At 39.7% G+C, this 12,500-nt stretch overlaps 1 protein-coding gene across 4 annotated transcripts in view; it reads left to right on the top strand.

The window, feature by feature from the left end:
* The window catches only part of LOC122244118 (uncharacterized), a 17,747-nt gene that overhangs the window by 4,975 nt on the left and 272 nt on the right, over positions 1–12,500 (top strand). For 2 of the 4 annotated variants that reach the window (XM_086533590.1, XM_086533593.1), the window contains exons 2-6: positions 6,124–8,896; positions 10,203–10,340; positions 10,661–10,840; positions 11,279–11,401; positions 12,204–12,500. The exon at positions 12,204–12,500 is cut by the window's right edge and continues 272 nt beyond it. In XM_086533590.1, the coding sequence (XP_086389716.1) occupies positions 6,205–8,896; positions 10,203–10,340; positions 10,661–10,840; positions 11,279–11,401; positions 12,204–12,223 (3,153 nt within the window). In that variant the 5' untranslated portion in view covers positions 6,124–6,204 and the 3' untranslated portion in view covers positions 12,224–12,500. Of the gene's footprint in view, positions 1–5,093; positions 5,298–5,379; positions 8,897–10,202; positions 10,341–10,660; positions 10,841–11,278; positions 11,402–12,203 lie in introns of those variants that run through there. The other 2 variants (XM_086533591.1, XM_086533592.1) reach the window with 2 other exon arrangements.

A 12,500-nucleotide genomic window follows, 5' to 3' on the forward strand; every position in this document is an offset into this window, starting at 1 on the left:
TTATTCATTGTGATTTCAATTATTTTGTGGTCCGATTGGGCTGTATAAGTTGATGATATGTTTTGTACATCTTCCCCTATAATAATGAAAACAAGGTCCAGTATATTTTCTTCCCTTGTTGGAATATTGATGATTTGGTTAAGGTAAAAAAAATCATCAAAATCTAAAAGCATTCTCGCTGGTTGTTTTTCATCTTTAGTGGCATTTGCTCCTATCTTTATTTTCTTTGTTTCCCAATCGATAAAGGGGAAATTAAAATCGCCAAGTATAATAATAGCTTCAATTTCCCTTGTATTGACAATGTGATTACTAATAATGCCTAGTGATTCATTGAAAGATGTTTCTGTTCCAGGTCTGTATAAAATAATGTTTAGCTCTTTTGTTATCTTTTGTCAATACCCCTAGTATTTCTACTGTATTATTAGAGTATTCTATAAGAGTATCCATTCTAATTGCTAATTCTTTCCTGATATAAAGAGCTACTCCTCCTCTGCTTCTCTCATTTCTACCTTTCCTTATTAGCTCATAGTTATTAATTTTAATTTCTTCATTTTTTATGTCTTCATTCAGATGAGTTTCTGTAAGAGCTAGCATTGAATAATTGTTGATCTTTGCCATGTCCTCTCGATATGTAGGTTTTGTCTAGTTACTTTTTGGATATAATCCCTGCATGTTTAGCAATATGAGAGTCTCAAATAAATTATTTATTTGCGTGTCTACATTACCTATCAACTATTGATGTCGTTTCCCCCTATTTTGGGGGAGCTGGACCTTCCCCCGGTGTAGCGGTGGGCGTTTCATTACCTGCTTTTGTTCGAATAGGTATGCTTCGCAGGACTGAATGTCCTTGTCTGTTGCTGGTGATATACCAGTGTTTTCCTGCTCCGTCTTTTTCTCTGTTTTCTCTTAGTTTATTTATCAATGTATTTTTATTTTGCCTTTTTCATAGCTCAAGTCCGGTGATATCCATGCTTCTTTATATTCATCAATTTCCTTTAGTTTCATATTCTTTCCAATCAGTTTCAATTTCTGTTTTTCATTTTCTAATTTGACCTTAATTGGCCTTGGTCTCAAAGCCTCCTTTAAATATTTGCCCTCTCTAAAGGCACTCTCAACTTTGATATTTTAATTGAGGTTCAATTTTGTTATGATATCATTAATCATTTTCGTATCATTTGTTTTCCTGATTTCAGGATCATTTTCTTCTAGATTGTATATAAAGAGCCTATTTGCTCTGAATGTATCTTCATTTTTCTTCTCTGACTTTTCTTTTGTAGGATGTTTTGGTTGCTTCTTTTTGTCGCCTACAACCTTCCAGTCAGCCTCATCATCTTTTTTTGGTTGTTCAGTGTCTGAAATATCATTGTCTAGAATATTCTTGGCCTGTTTATCCGATTTTTGCCTTACTATTTCAGCTTTTTTTCTTCTTACTGATTTACTTTACTTTGCTCACCTCTTGGATTTTATTGTTTCTTCTTTGGCTTTACTTTTACATTTTTAGTGTCTTGTATACAGCCTTTTCTATTTCCAGTTCAGCAGCCTGAGTTACCTTTTTTTCTTTAGGTTTTTCTTTTTGCTCTTGTTTTAATTCATGAATTTCATCTTTCAATATTTGTATCATTGAATCTTAAAGTCCTTTAATTCTTCATACATTTTCTGAATTATGTTTTCTAGTGGGCATGCCCCTTCACACTTTTTGGGTGTGCCGATTTTTTGGTCACCGATATGGCTCATTTCCTCTTTTCCAGAATGTCTGATACGGGTGCATATACATTTTCTGCCATTGTGTCCCTACTTTCCTCAATTCTAATTAGTTCTTAAAAAAAAAAAAAAAAAATGGCTACTGATATATCGTCACAACTTTTTTTTTCCAGTTCAGTTTCAAGACTAGAATTACTTTTAGTATTGGTGTCTTTGAACCAGCTTCAGTCTTTCTGTATATTTTCTTGATTATATATTTTTAGTTCATTATTGATGCCTGTTAGGTAAGCATCAATATTACTTATAATTTCTTTCCTGTTTTTTCAAGTATTTTCAAATTTGTGGCATTTTTTCCTATCACAGTTTTGGCATATAAATTGCTTTGTTTCATTGTGTTTAAAACATTTTTCACTTTTAGAGTTTCTTTTACTTCTCCTTGGTTTAAACATGTAGTGTTTAAACCCTTATATATATATATATATATATATATATATATATATATATATATATATATATATATATATACATATATACATATATACATATATATTCATATATATGTATGTATGTATATATGTATATATAAATATATATACATATGTGTGTGTGTGTGTGTGTCTATATGTATATATATATATATATATATATATATATATATATATATATATATATCATCATCATCATCAGCCTGTATCAATCCACTGCAGGACGTAGGCCTCTCTCAATCTTTTCCAGTCATTCCGGTCTTGTGTCCTCTGATTCCAGTTTACTCCTGCGAATTTTGCTATTTCATCCCGCCATCTAGTCATTGGTCTTGCCCTGGGTCTTTTTGTGTCGTGTATTACCCATTCTGTTGTTTTCTTTGTCCCCCTGTTGTCCTGTCTCCGATATATGTGTCCAGCCCACTGCCACTTTTTCTTTTTGATGGTCTTGAGTATATCCTCTACTCTTGTTTGCTGCCTGATCCATGTGGCCCTCTTCTTGTCTCTTAAGCTAACTCCTAGCATAAGCCTTTCCATTCCTCTTTGGGCGCTTACTAATTTCCTCTCGAGTGCCTTGGTCGTAGTCCATGTCTCTGATCCATATGTCATGACGGGGAGGACGCATTGGTCAAAAATCTTTCTCTTTAGACATAGTGGCACTCCAACCTAGCCTGATTCGCCGTTTTATCTCGGCTTCGCAGGATGTACTCGACTGAATGAGTTGCCCTAGGTATACATACTCGTTCACTGCTTCTAGTACCTCGCCTTGTATTTGTATTTGCTTAACTGGGGTTCGACTGTTGAACATGACTTTAGTCTTTTTCATGTTCATTTTAAGGCCAATCTTCAGACTTTCCTTATTTAAATCGCTTATTAATTGTTGTAGTTCATCTGCTGACTCACCGAAAAGAACAATGTCATCTGCAAATCTTAGATTGCTTAAATGCTCATTCCCTATTTTAATCCCTCTCTCTTTCCAGTCTAACTTCTTGAATACTTCCTCTAAGCAGGCTGTAAATAGCTTCGGTGAGATGGTGTCGCCCTGCCTAACGCCCTTCTTTTTTATTGGTATTTTATTGGTTTCTGCGTGGATTTTGACGGTCGCTGTACCATCTCTATATATATCCTCTTATAATCTGCAGTATATTTCCTCTACTCCTTGTTTACGAATTGCATCCAGTACTGCAGATATCTGTACCGAGTCGAATGCCTTTTCATAATCTACGAATCCCATACACAGGGGCTTCCTATATTCGTTCGTTTTCTCCCTTATTTGAGCTAGTGTGTGGATATGGTCTGTAGTTGAGAATCCACTGCGGAACCCTGCCTGTTCCCTGGGTTGTTTTGAATCTAATGTGTCGGTGGGACGGGCTGTGATGATTTTTGTGAACAGTTTATAGATTACTGAGAGGAGGCTTATAGGTCGGTAATTCTATAAGTCTTTTGCGTCTCCCTTTTTGTGTATTAAAATTATTATTGCGTTTTTCCAGGCCTTCGGAATTTTACCGACGTCTAGACATCTGTTATAAAGACTGGCCAGCTTTACTGCCGCAATCTCTCCTGCGTCTTGAATAAGATCTACACTGATGCCGTCTTCTCCTGGTGTTTTTCCTCTTTTCATGCTTTTTAGTGCCCTAATTACTTCATCTACCGTGATGTTTGGGACATCTCCAATTGTTGTGTTTGTCTCCGTATGTGGTTGGTCGTTTGATTGGTATAGATTGCGATAGAAGTTTTCTATTACTTTGATAATTTCATTTTTATTGTATGTCGCCTCTCCGTTGGGTTTCTTTACTGCATACATTTGGTTTTTCCCTATTCCGAGCCTCCTCTTTGTTGCCTTAAGGCTGGTGCCGGCAAGCAGAGCTTCGTTTATTTTTCGTATGTTAAATTTGCGTACATCCTCTTTCTTCTTCTTGTTTATCGTCTTAGTCAGCTCTGTTGATTCTATCTTCTCTCTGATTGATGTTATTTTCATTTCCCTACGCTGTTTCATAAGCTCTTTTGTCTCTACCGAAAGCTTACTGAACCTTTCTTTTTCGTGTTTACCCCCTATTTCAAGTGCAGCTTCCGTTAATATCTCACTGAATTGGTCGTTCATTTGGTCTATGTCAAGATCTTCTTCGAGAGCTGAGTATTTGTTTCGGATGTTGATACTGAATTCCGTCGCCCTAGTCTTGATGTTGGTTAGATTAGCGAGAGGCTTTTGTATGAGCTTGTTTCGTTCCCTTCTTAGCTGTAACTTAACTCTACTCCTGACCAGTCTATGGTCGCTATCGACATTTACTTATTGATAACGGTTACGTCTTGTACGATGTCACGCCTATTGGTGATTATGAAGTCAATTTCGTTTTTAATGCCGGATGGTGATTTCCATGTCCATTTCCTCCCGGTTCTCTTTTCTAAGAATGTATTCATAATTTTAAGAGATCGAGCTTCGGCGAATTCTATCAATCTTTGCCCTCTCTCATTTCTGGTGCCTATTCCATGTTTCCCAACCGATATTTCTCCATCTTCCCTTATTCCTATCTTGGCATTAAAATCCCCCATAATCACGGTAAAATGGGTTTTTGCTCTATCGGTAGCTGCTTGCACATCTTCATAGAAGCTCTCTATCTCCTCATCACTATGACTGCTGGTAGGAGCGTACACTTGGATAATTTTTAGGCTATATCTGTTGTTTAGTTTCAGTATTACAGAAACTACTCTTTCGCTCACACTATAGAATTCCCTAACATTCTTTTCAAGTCGCTTGTGAACTAAGAAACCTACTCCTGATTCTTGTTTGCTATCCAAGGGTTTACCTCGCCAGTATAATAAGTGCCCATCATTTAGTAATTTCTGCTCTTCGCCTAGTCTCCTAACTTCAGAAGGTCCTACAATATCCCATTTAATAAATGAAAGTTCCTCAAGCAGTGTCATAACATCAGATTCTGTTCTCAGGGTCCTTACATTGTATGTGCATAAGTTCATCATCTTTAGGCGGCCTGGGTCTACCCGGAGATTCTTAGCTCCCTCTGCTCCGGAGCGAACCTGATCGCCGCCGTGACCAGGGGCTCCTTCGCTTCCGGGGAATGAGGGCCGTTGTCTTGTCTGGGAAATCATATTTAAGAGGTGTGTGGCCTGGTACCCCCACCAGTCGGCCTTGTGCACGGTGGGGGGAGTAGTTTTAGTCCGGAGGTACCATTAATCTCCAATATATATATATATATATATGTATATTATATATATATATATATATATATATATATATATATATATATATATATATATATATATGTATATATATATATATATATATATATATATATATATATATATATATATATATATATATATATATATATATATATATATATATATATATATATATATATATATATATATATGTATATATATATATATATATTATATATATATTATATATATATATATATATATATATATATATATATATATATGTTCAAATAAGTTATTCTAGGGACTGTCATCTTTTTTTGTCATACAGTTTCAGTTCTTTCCATAATGATTTCCCCAAAATAAGTGAAGTATAAATATTATATTTTTCCGTTTATATTTGTAGGTAATCCCTTTCATTACTGGCCATATTCTGAGACGATGAGTAACATCAGAGCAGTCCTAAAGATTGAGAGTAGCCCAGAAAAATTTATATGCTGTAGAAATATTTTTTTATGGAAAACTGTAATTGTCAGTCTGACTGGCACACCTTTCTCAGTTTTTGAAGTTTATAGTGCAACCAAGCATGTCATAACCCATCAAGCAGGAACATAAACTTATTACTAACCTACATTGTGAGGAGATAATTACTAAGATTATTAAGATTACTACTAAGATTATTATTAGTAGAGCCCCCATTAATCATACTGATCATTCTGAAATCGATCTTGAATTGACATGATAGGTTGCCTTTTCGTTTCAGGTCGGAGAATGGAAGCAAACATGACTTTGGACATCGAAGTGTGGACCAGTAGTGAGAACTAATCCTTGAAATCCCAGGGAGATGGCAACACAGCGACATTCCTCCAGAATAACACAGCTCACGAGGCACACAGTCAATGGGTTCCGGTACCAGGTGGCTGTGATCACGAAGGGCCGTGCGGTGTTTGTGCAGGCGGTGGAGTGGATGTACCAGGGAGGGCCATGTGTTAAGACTTATTTCCTTAGCTTAGGATACTCGAGGGCAGACTATAAGCGCAAGTTTAATAGCGAGCAAAGGAATTTGATAGAGAAAGGTGCGCCATTTCAGGAGTATGATATTTCTCTTCTCTATAGCATTCTCCAGCTCATGTGTGGACTAGCTGGCCCCGGGAACTCTGCCTGGACTTCCCCCCAATCGGGTCAAACGTTAGAACCTCTGCTCCATAATCTAAAACTAAAGAGGAACCACATCGCACACACAAATGATGTTCAGCAGCTGTCGGACCAGAAGCTCATAAAAAAGTTAAGAAAGCTGAAGTGTTTGTTGTCCAGAATCCTCAGACTTGCTGGGAATCGATGTGGGATACATCCACACGTCTTCCGTAATCAAGTGTGGGAAATCAAATTATATTTCCAAGGGCTTTTGCAAAAGGTTAGAGAACCTCTCGAAAGCTATGACCTGGATAACCTCCCACAACTACAGCAAGAGATTCGAATCTTTCAGGAAGCACTTCGCAACAAAGTCGAAAGAGACAGTCAGCAGGAATTGCATGGTCTTTACCCTCAGTTGTGGGATGTGACTCTTGCACAGTGGCTGTATCCTGATCTGAAGATCCGGCCGAGTCTGAACTTTACAAACCTGGTAATCATAGAAGACACGTCGACTATGACGCCCTCTCAGGAGCAGAATTATCAGCTCTGTGACATATCCCACGAGAATCTGCTGCAGGTCGCGCCGCGAAGTGGTCGCCTGCCGGAAGTGATCATAATATCGGGCGAAGGAGGAATAGGGAAAACCACGCTGTTGAAGCACATGCTGGAGATGTGGGTGAGAGATCCCTCGCAAATCAAGGGACTTAGAGACGTCTCGCCTCTGCTGTACCTGCAGCTAAGAGGTTGCACCATTACCTGTTGGAAGGACATGCTCATGAGTCTCCTTCATGACACATTTCAGGGATCCGGACTTACTTCCGACATTTTTGTAGATCTTTTCCTGGCAATGCCGGTCGTTGTGCTGTTGGATGGCTATGATGAAGTGACCAAAGAGGCAAAGAAACTCATCACCGACCTCCTAAGCTATCCAGGGAAAATGCGTATTGTGATCACCACAAGACCAGGCCCCGCAAAAGAGCTGACCCAAATAATGAAGAATAAGAGGCATGTAATTAATGTAGAAATCAAAGGGATACGACAAGAAGACCGGCCTTACTTTGTTGAAAACACTTTGCTTGCTCTAGTACAGAATCCAACTCGCAGGGATGAGCTTAAGGAGAAAATTGTGACAAATCTCAAAGTTCTGAATCTGGAAAAGGAAAAAATAGATATTCCTTTAACCCTGACACTGGCGATCATACGTGAAGTTGAGGCACCAGGTCAGAGCTCACCAGACATCTATGGGGATTTGACAGCCCTTATGGTGGAGAAGATCACGAAAAGGCTGGCGGCAAAGGGCATTGTCGATGTTGATGACAAAATCAAGGAATATCATGAGTTCCAAAAGGAAGTTGCTCTCCGGGGTCTAAAGGAACGCGAACATGACCTGCTGTCACAAACAGTAGAAAAATTAAAATCGAAGAGTGGCAGTCTGAATCTGCCATACAAAGAAATGCTGTCAGGATTTCTAGTCTCGAAGAAAGCCCGTCAAGGACTTTTTATCACCTATATTTGGTCCTTCCCACACAATCAGTTCCAGGAATATTGGGCCGCTGGTTATGTAACCACAGAGCTGTCCAAGATGTCTCTGCCATTACCAGACTTAGCAGGGCTTCTAGAAATACCAAGTCTGACTGACATGGAGAAAAGAAGAGATATTAGCATGGGGAAATTACCTTTTGATGAAGAGGTTGCTGAACAGATGTTCAGTAAAAACCCTATATTACGAATTTATGCAGATAGTATTGAGGAAGCAAGACAACTCTCATGGATGTGGATATCAATAGAAAGTGTGATGTTACTGGTGAATATTATATTTAATATCACTCGTATTTTAGTGATGTCACATAAGGACCTGTTAGGCAAACTTGCTACAGCTATCATCAGCCTCATCCTGTACATTGACCAGCTATCATTACAAGAATGTGACAGAATTTTTCAAATGGTCATGGTTTCAGAGAAACATCCAAATATAGTAAAGGAGTGTGCTAGGGTGCTCGGAAAGCGTAACATGCTGAGTATTGGCGGGAATTTCCTGCCCGAACTTGTGGCTCTGGTCGACCACATGAAGCATTGCACCTTGGAAATTTATATGGAGAAGGAAAAAGACGAGCTGCGACCGCACCAGCAAGTTTATTTTCTCGAAGAGTTGGTTAAAAGGGACATCAAAATTGGCCTTACCATTGGTTCAGTTCGTGATTATGACTTGTCTGAGACCTGTCTCAAAATGTTCACTCATCCTGGAACTCTGTCCCAAATGACTAACTTTGTCGGCTCTCTAACAGCAACAGGGATGCAACTCCTTCCAGAGACTCTTAGGAAATTGAAGACCTATTCCGATAAGGAAGGAATGTTGGCTTTGGTGACAAGAATTCCTGTTCTGCAGAATCTACAGGCTTTAGGTGAGTTCACACGCATTTGGACAGAAAAGTCACTAGGCTGATCTGCCGGTGTGTACTGTGCAAATCTTCGTCTTAGGATAGATTGACACATACTAGTGCGTGTGTGTGCCAGGTAGCAATAGTATCGTGGAAATCACACAGTAGCCTTGAAGAGGAACAGAGCAAAGGGGTCAGCTGACCTCGGGGACGATTCTGTGGCCACCCATGTGTCTCCTTGCTCCTTTAAACATTCAGTTTAAACATTCAGTATAAACATTTGAATATTATTTCATTAACATTTCGGTTTCATATTACATTTCACTACTTTCTAAGATCGTAAACGATATATTAGCTGTCTTTTCCACCGGTTCAAAAGTGTCTCTAGACGGGCAAAAGGTGTCACTGGTTTCCTGTTGCGACACTCTACCCTGGGCACCGCCCCATTCCCGGAATCAGGATATGTTCACCATAAGTTATTCTATTTAGTAATCTAACTTCACAAGAAGCAAATAGATTAAATACACAAGTTTTCTATAGATTTCAAATACCGGTGTTATTACGAATATGCATGAAAATGAGCAAAAAAGGTTCAACCACCAAGTAACTTTCACTTATTCGAATGGTAGCAAGTGCTTGGTACCTTGCATTTCTACAAATCTTAAATGAATCGAATTTCTACAAACTATGTACAGTCTAATATAAGTACAATTCTTTACATTTCCTTTGATTTTCAAGGTAAATATCATGCAATATTTCAAATTAATTAGATCATATTTTGAGCAGATCCAGACATAAAGATAGTAAAAACAAGTAAAACAATCCTTCTCATTTAACATTACTTGTTCATAATACTATGCTGAAGACAAAAGGGAAAGTCATCTAACATCATTGCTTGTGCCACCAAATTGTTGCCTTTGCATTATGTTTTCCTGTAAAGAGGTTAATATGTAACTTCGCCCAAATGTCTAAAGTCTCCTTACCCTCAATAATATTTAGCCAGGTAAGATTAATAAACTTTCAACCTCCACTATAGGTCCCAAGATAGTGCACCTATGGTAACATAAGGTTTTTATCCCAGTCTTAATTGTGGTTTTGGAGTAGGATGTGAAGCGGCGGCTTTTGTGGTGCCTTTGCCTTGCGCTAACGAGAGTCGGTTCTGCGCCCATTGTGATAGGCGTAGGAAGACTACATATGGCTGGATCCATGTGGCTTCCCTTGGAGACCATTACCGAGAATAAGGAATTAATCGAGACTTCCGTCATAAAGAACAATAATTATGAAATGGTTAACACATCCACGAACGAAAACTGAGCCTCCCGCCTTCCAGATTACACTGGATTCCTGACAAAAACTGAGATGGAACTTCTGCCGAAAGTTCTACACACACTGAACGTCACAACAGACGGCGAAGGACTGCAAGCCCTGGCAAGGAGGCTACCACAGTTAAAACGTCTTTGTAGCTTAGGTAGGGTTTACAATTTCGTTGTGCCAAATGTTGAGGGACATGAATGGGAATTAATTTCTCTGCAAATCAAGATGTAGGATTGAAATTTCATCTCTCCCAGATATTATATTCACAAGATAACAACAATATCAAGATAGTAATTACAGGAACGATAAGATTATTGATATCATTATCAAAATCAATTTTCCCATAAGGAAATACACTCGTTTTCTATTCCACTACATGTTTATAGCATTGCTAAAATCACGCTAAGGCGTCTCGGCTGCGAAATCCGTGAAAAAGCAATTCTATGGCAGCCATCCATCCCCTTTCCTTCGCAGAAATATGCCTGTTGGACTGTCCTCCGGCCGACGTGCTGCTCGACTTGCCCTTCGAGGGCTACCTGAAGCTGAACCTGAGACAGGTCTCAGCCCCACATTGGCAGTGGGTGTGCGACGCCCTCCAGACTCTCCTGACTACGCGGACGCAGATGACCTATACAGTGTTCCCCCCCTGCTGTGGTAGGTCCCTCCCCCCTGCTGTGGTAGCCCGCTCCCCGTGGTAGGTCCCCCTGCTGTGGTAGGTCTCCCCTGCTGTGGTAGGTCCCCCCCCCCCCGTGGTAGGTTCCCTGCTATGGTAGGTCCCCCCCCCCCCGTGGTAGGTTCCCCTGCTGTGGTAGGTCCCCCCCCCCTGCCATAGTAGGTAGTGTTCCCCTCTTAGTTCCGTCTCCTCTTGCGGCGGGAGGTGGTTGTTCCTTCCTCGGGGCTTCAGGCAGAGTGGAACACCAGTGGGAGGTAGTGTTCCTCTTTGTTACAATAGGATGGTCTTTCCCTACTGAGGGATAGTGTTCCCCTTGCTGTGATATGTGGAGTTCCTCTCTCATTGTGGAAGCTGGATCATTAAATGCCCTTTTTTCCATCCCTTTTTCACTATGCTCACGGCGCCTTGTCTCTCGACAGACGAGAACTCCAAGGCCGTTGAACAGGAGCTCATCCGTCGCGGGACTGTTCGGGTTCAGTCCAGCCATTCCGCGGAGCACATTAAAGTTGATGTCCGAAAAGTACCCAAAGCACCAGAGACAGGTGAGTGTCCCCGCGCTGGAGATGGGTGTTTCCGGGTCGCCATGGATATTTCCTGCACGTTTTCTATGCAATGATCTCAATTGCTCTTACTTCCTGCTGGTTGCTTATTCCCGGAAGCGGTGCGACAGCGATTTTCTAAAAAAGAATTTACGCCCATTTACTGTTCAGAGCGTTTTTATTTCCTTTCTATCCTGAATTAAAAGTTTTCTTTGTCAACTGAGTTCAGTTAGAATGCCTAGTCAGATGTATGTATATAGATAGATAGAGTAGTAGATATAACTAGATAGATGGATCAATAACCGTAGGTATGTAGGTAAATAGATAGACACATAGATACAGATAGATAGATATACAGAGAAAGATGTTTCTTTGACATCTGAACGCAGAGTATGGTCGAGTCGGGTGAAGACATTGCCACCTAGTAAGTGTCATTCTGTTCTCTGATGATGCGTACATAAGAGAACGGCCAATAGTCATAAGAGAATTCACATATCATAAAAAACGAATTGAGAAAAGCCTGCATTCCCTTACTCAATTGATCTCTGGAAGAGAGAAAGAAAGAAAGAGTCCTTTTATTCCTTGAAATCTATTTCCTTGAAATTAGTATGGAAATAAGTAATTCAAGGCAAATAGTGCAAGGGACGATATTTTCAATATTGCTTTTTTATTTTTTTTCATTTTTTTTTTTCTAATGTTATTTTTTTTACAGAATTTCTCTGCAACGTATTTCCTGCAACGGCAGTCGCTTCCTTTATCAAGATCATTGTTCTTTGCCATCCAGTGATATCATACTTTATTTTAGGTCGCTGCACTGTGGCCTGAGAGAAACCATCCCAGGAACAGGCAGACAGGAAGGTAAATTGCCAAGAAAACAACGCAGGGAAAAAAGAAGGAAAACACGAATGCGTCGAAGGCCGCAAAGAGGACAAAGTAGAGCGGATGCAAGAAGACAGACTTTGAGAGATAGCAAGTCAGACATGGAACCCGATTGCAACGGATGGTCTGCAAGCAATTGCAATCGTTAGTCCAGAGGTGGAATTCGAGGCGCTGCCACCATTTGGATTTGAGGCACACTGGGTTCAGATGGATGTGCTCCCTC

Source organism: Penaeus japonicus, unplaced genomic scaffold, assembly GCF_977035675.1.
Source record: "Penaeus japonicus unplaced genomic scaffold, GWHDUDI00000001_assembly GWHDUDI00000039, whole genome shotgun sequence".
NCBI lineage: Eukaryota > Metazoa > Arthropoda > Malacostraca > Decapoda > Penaeidae > Penaeus > Penaeus japonicus.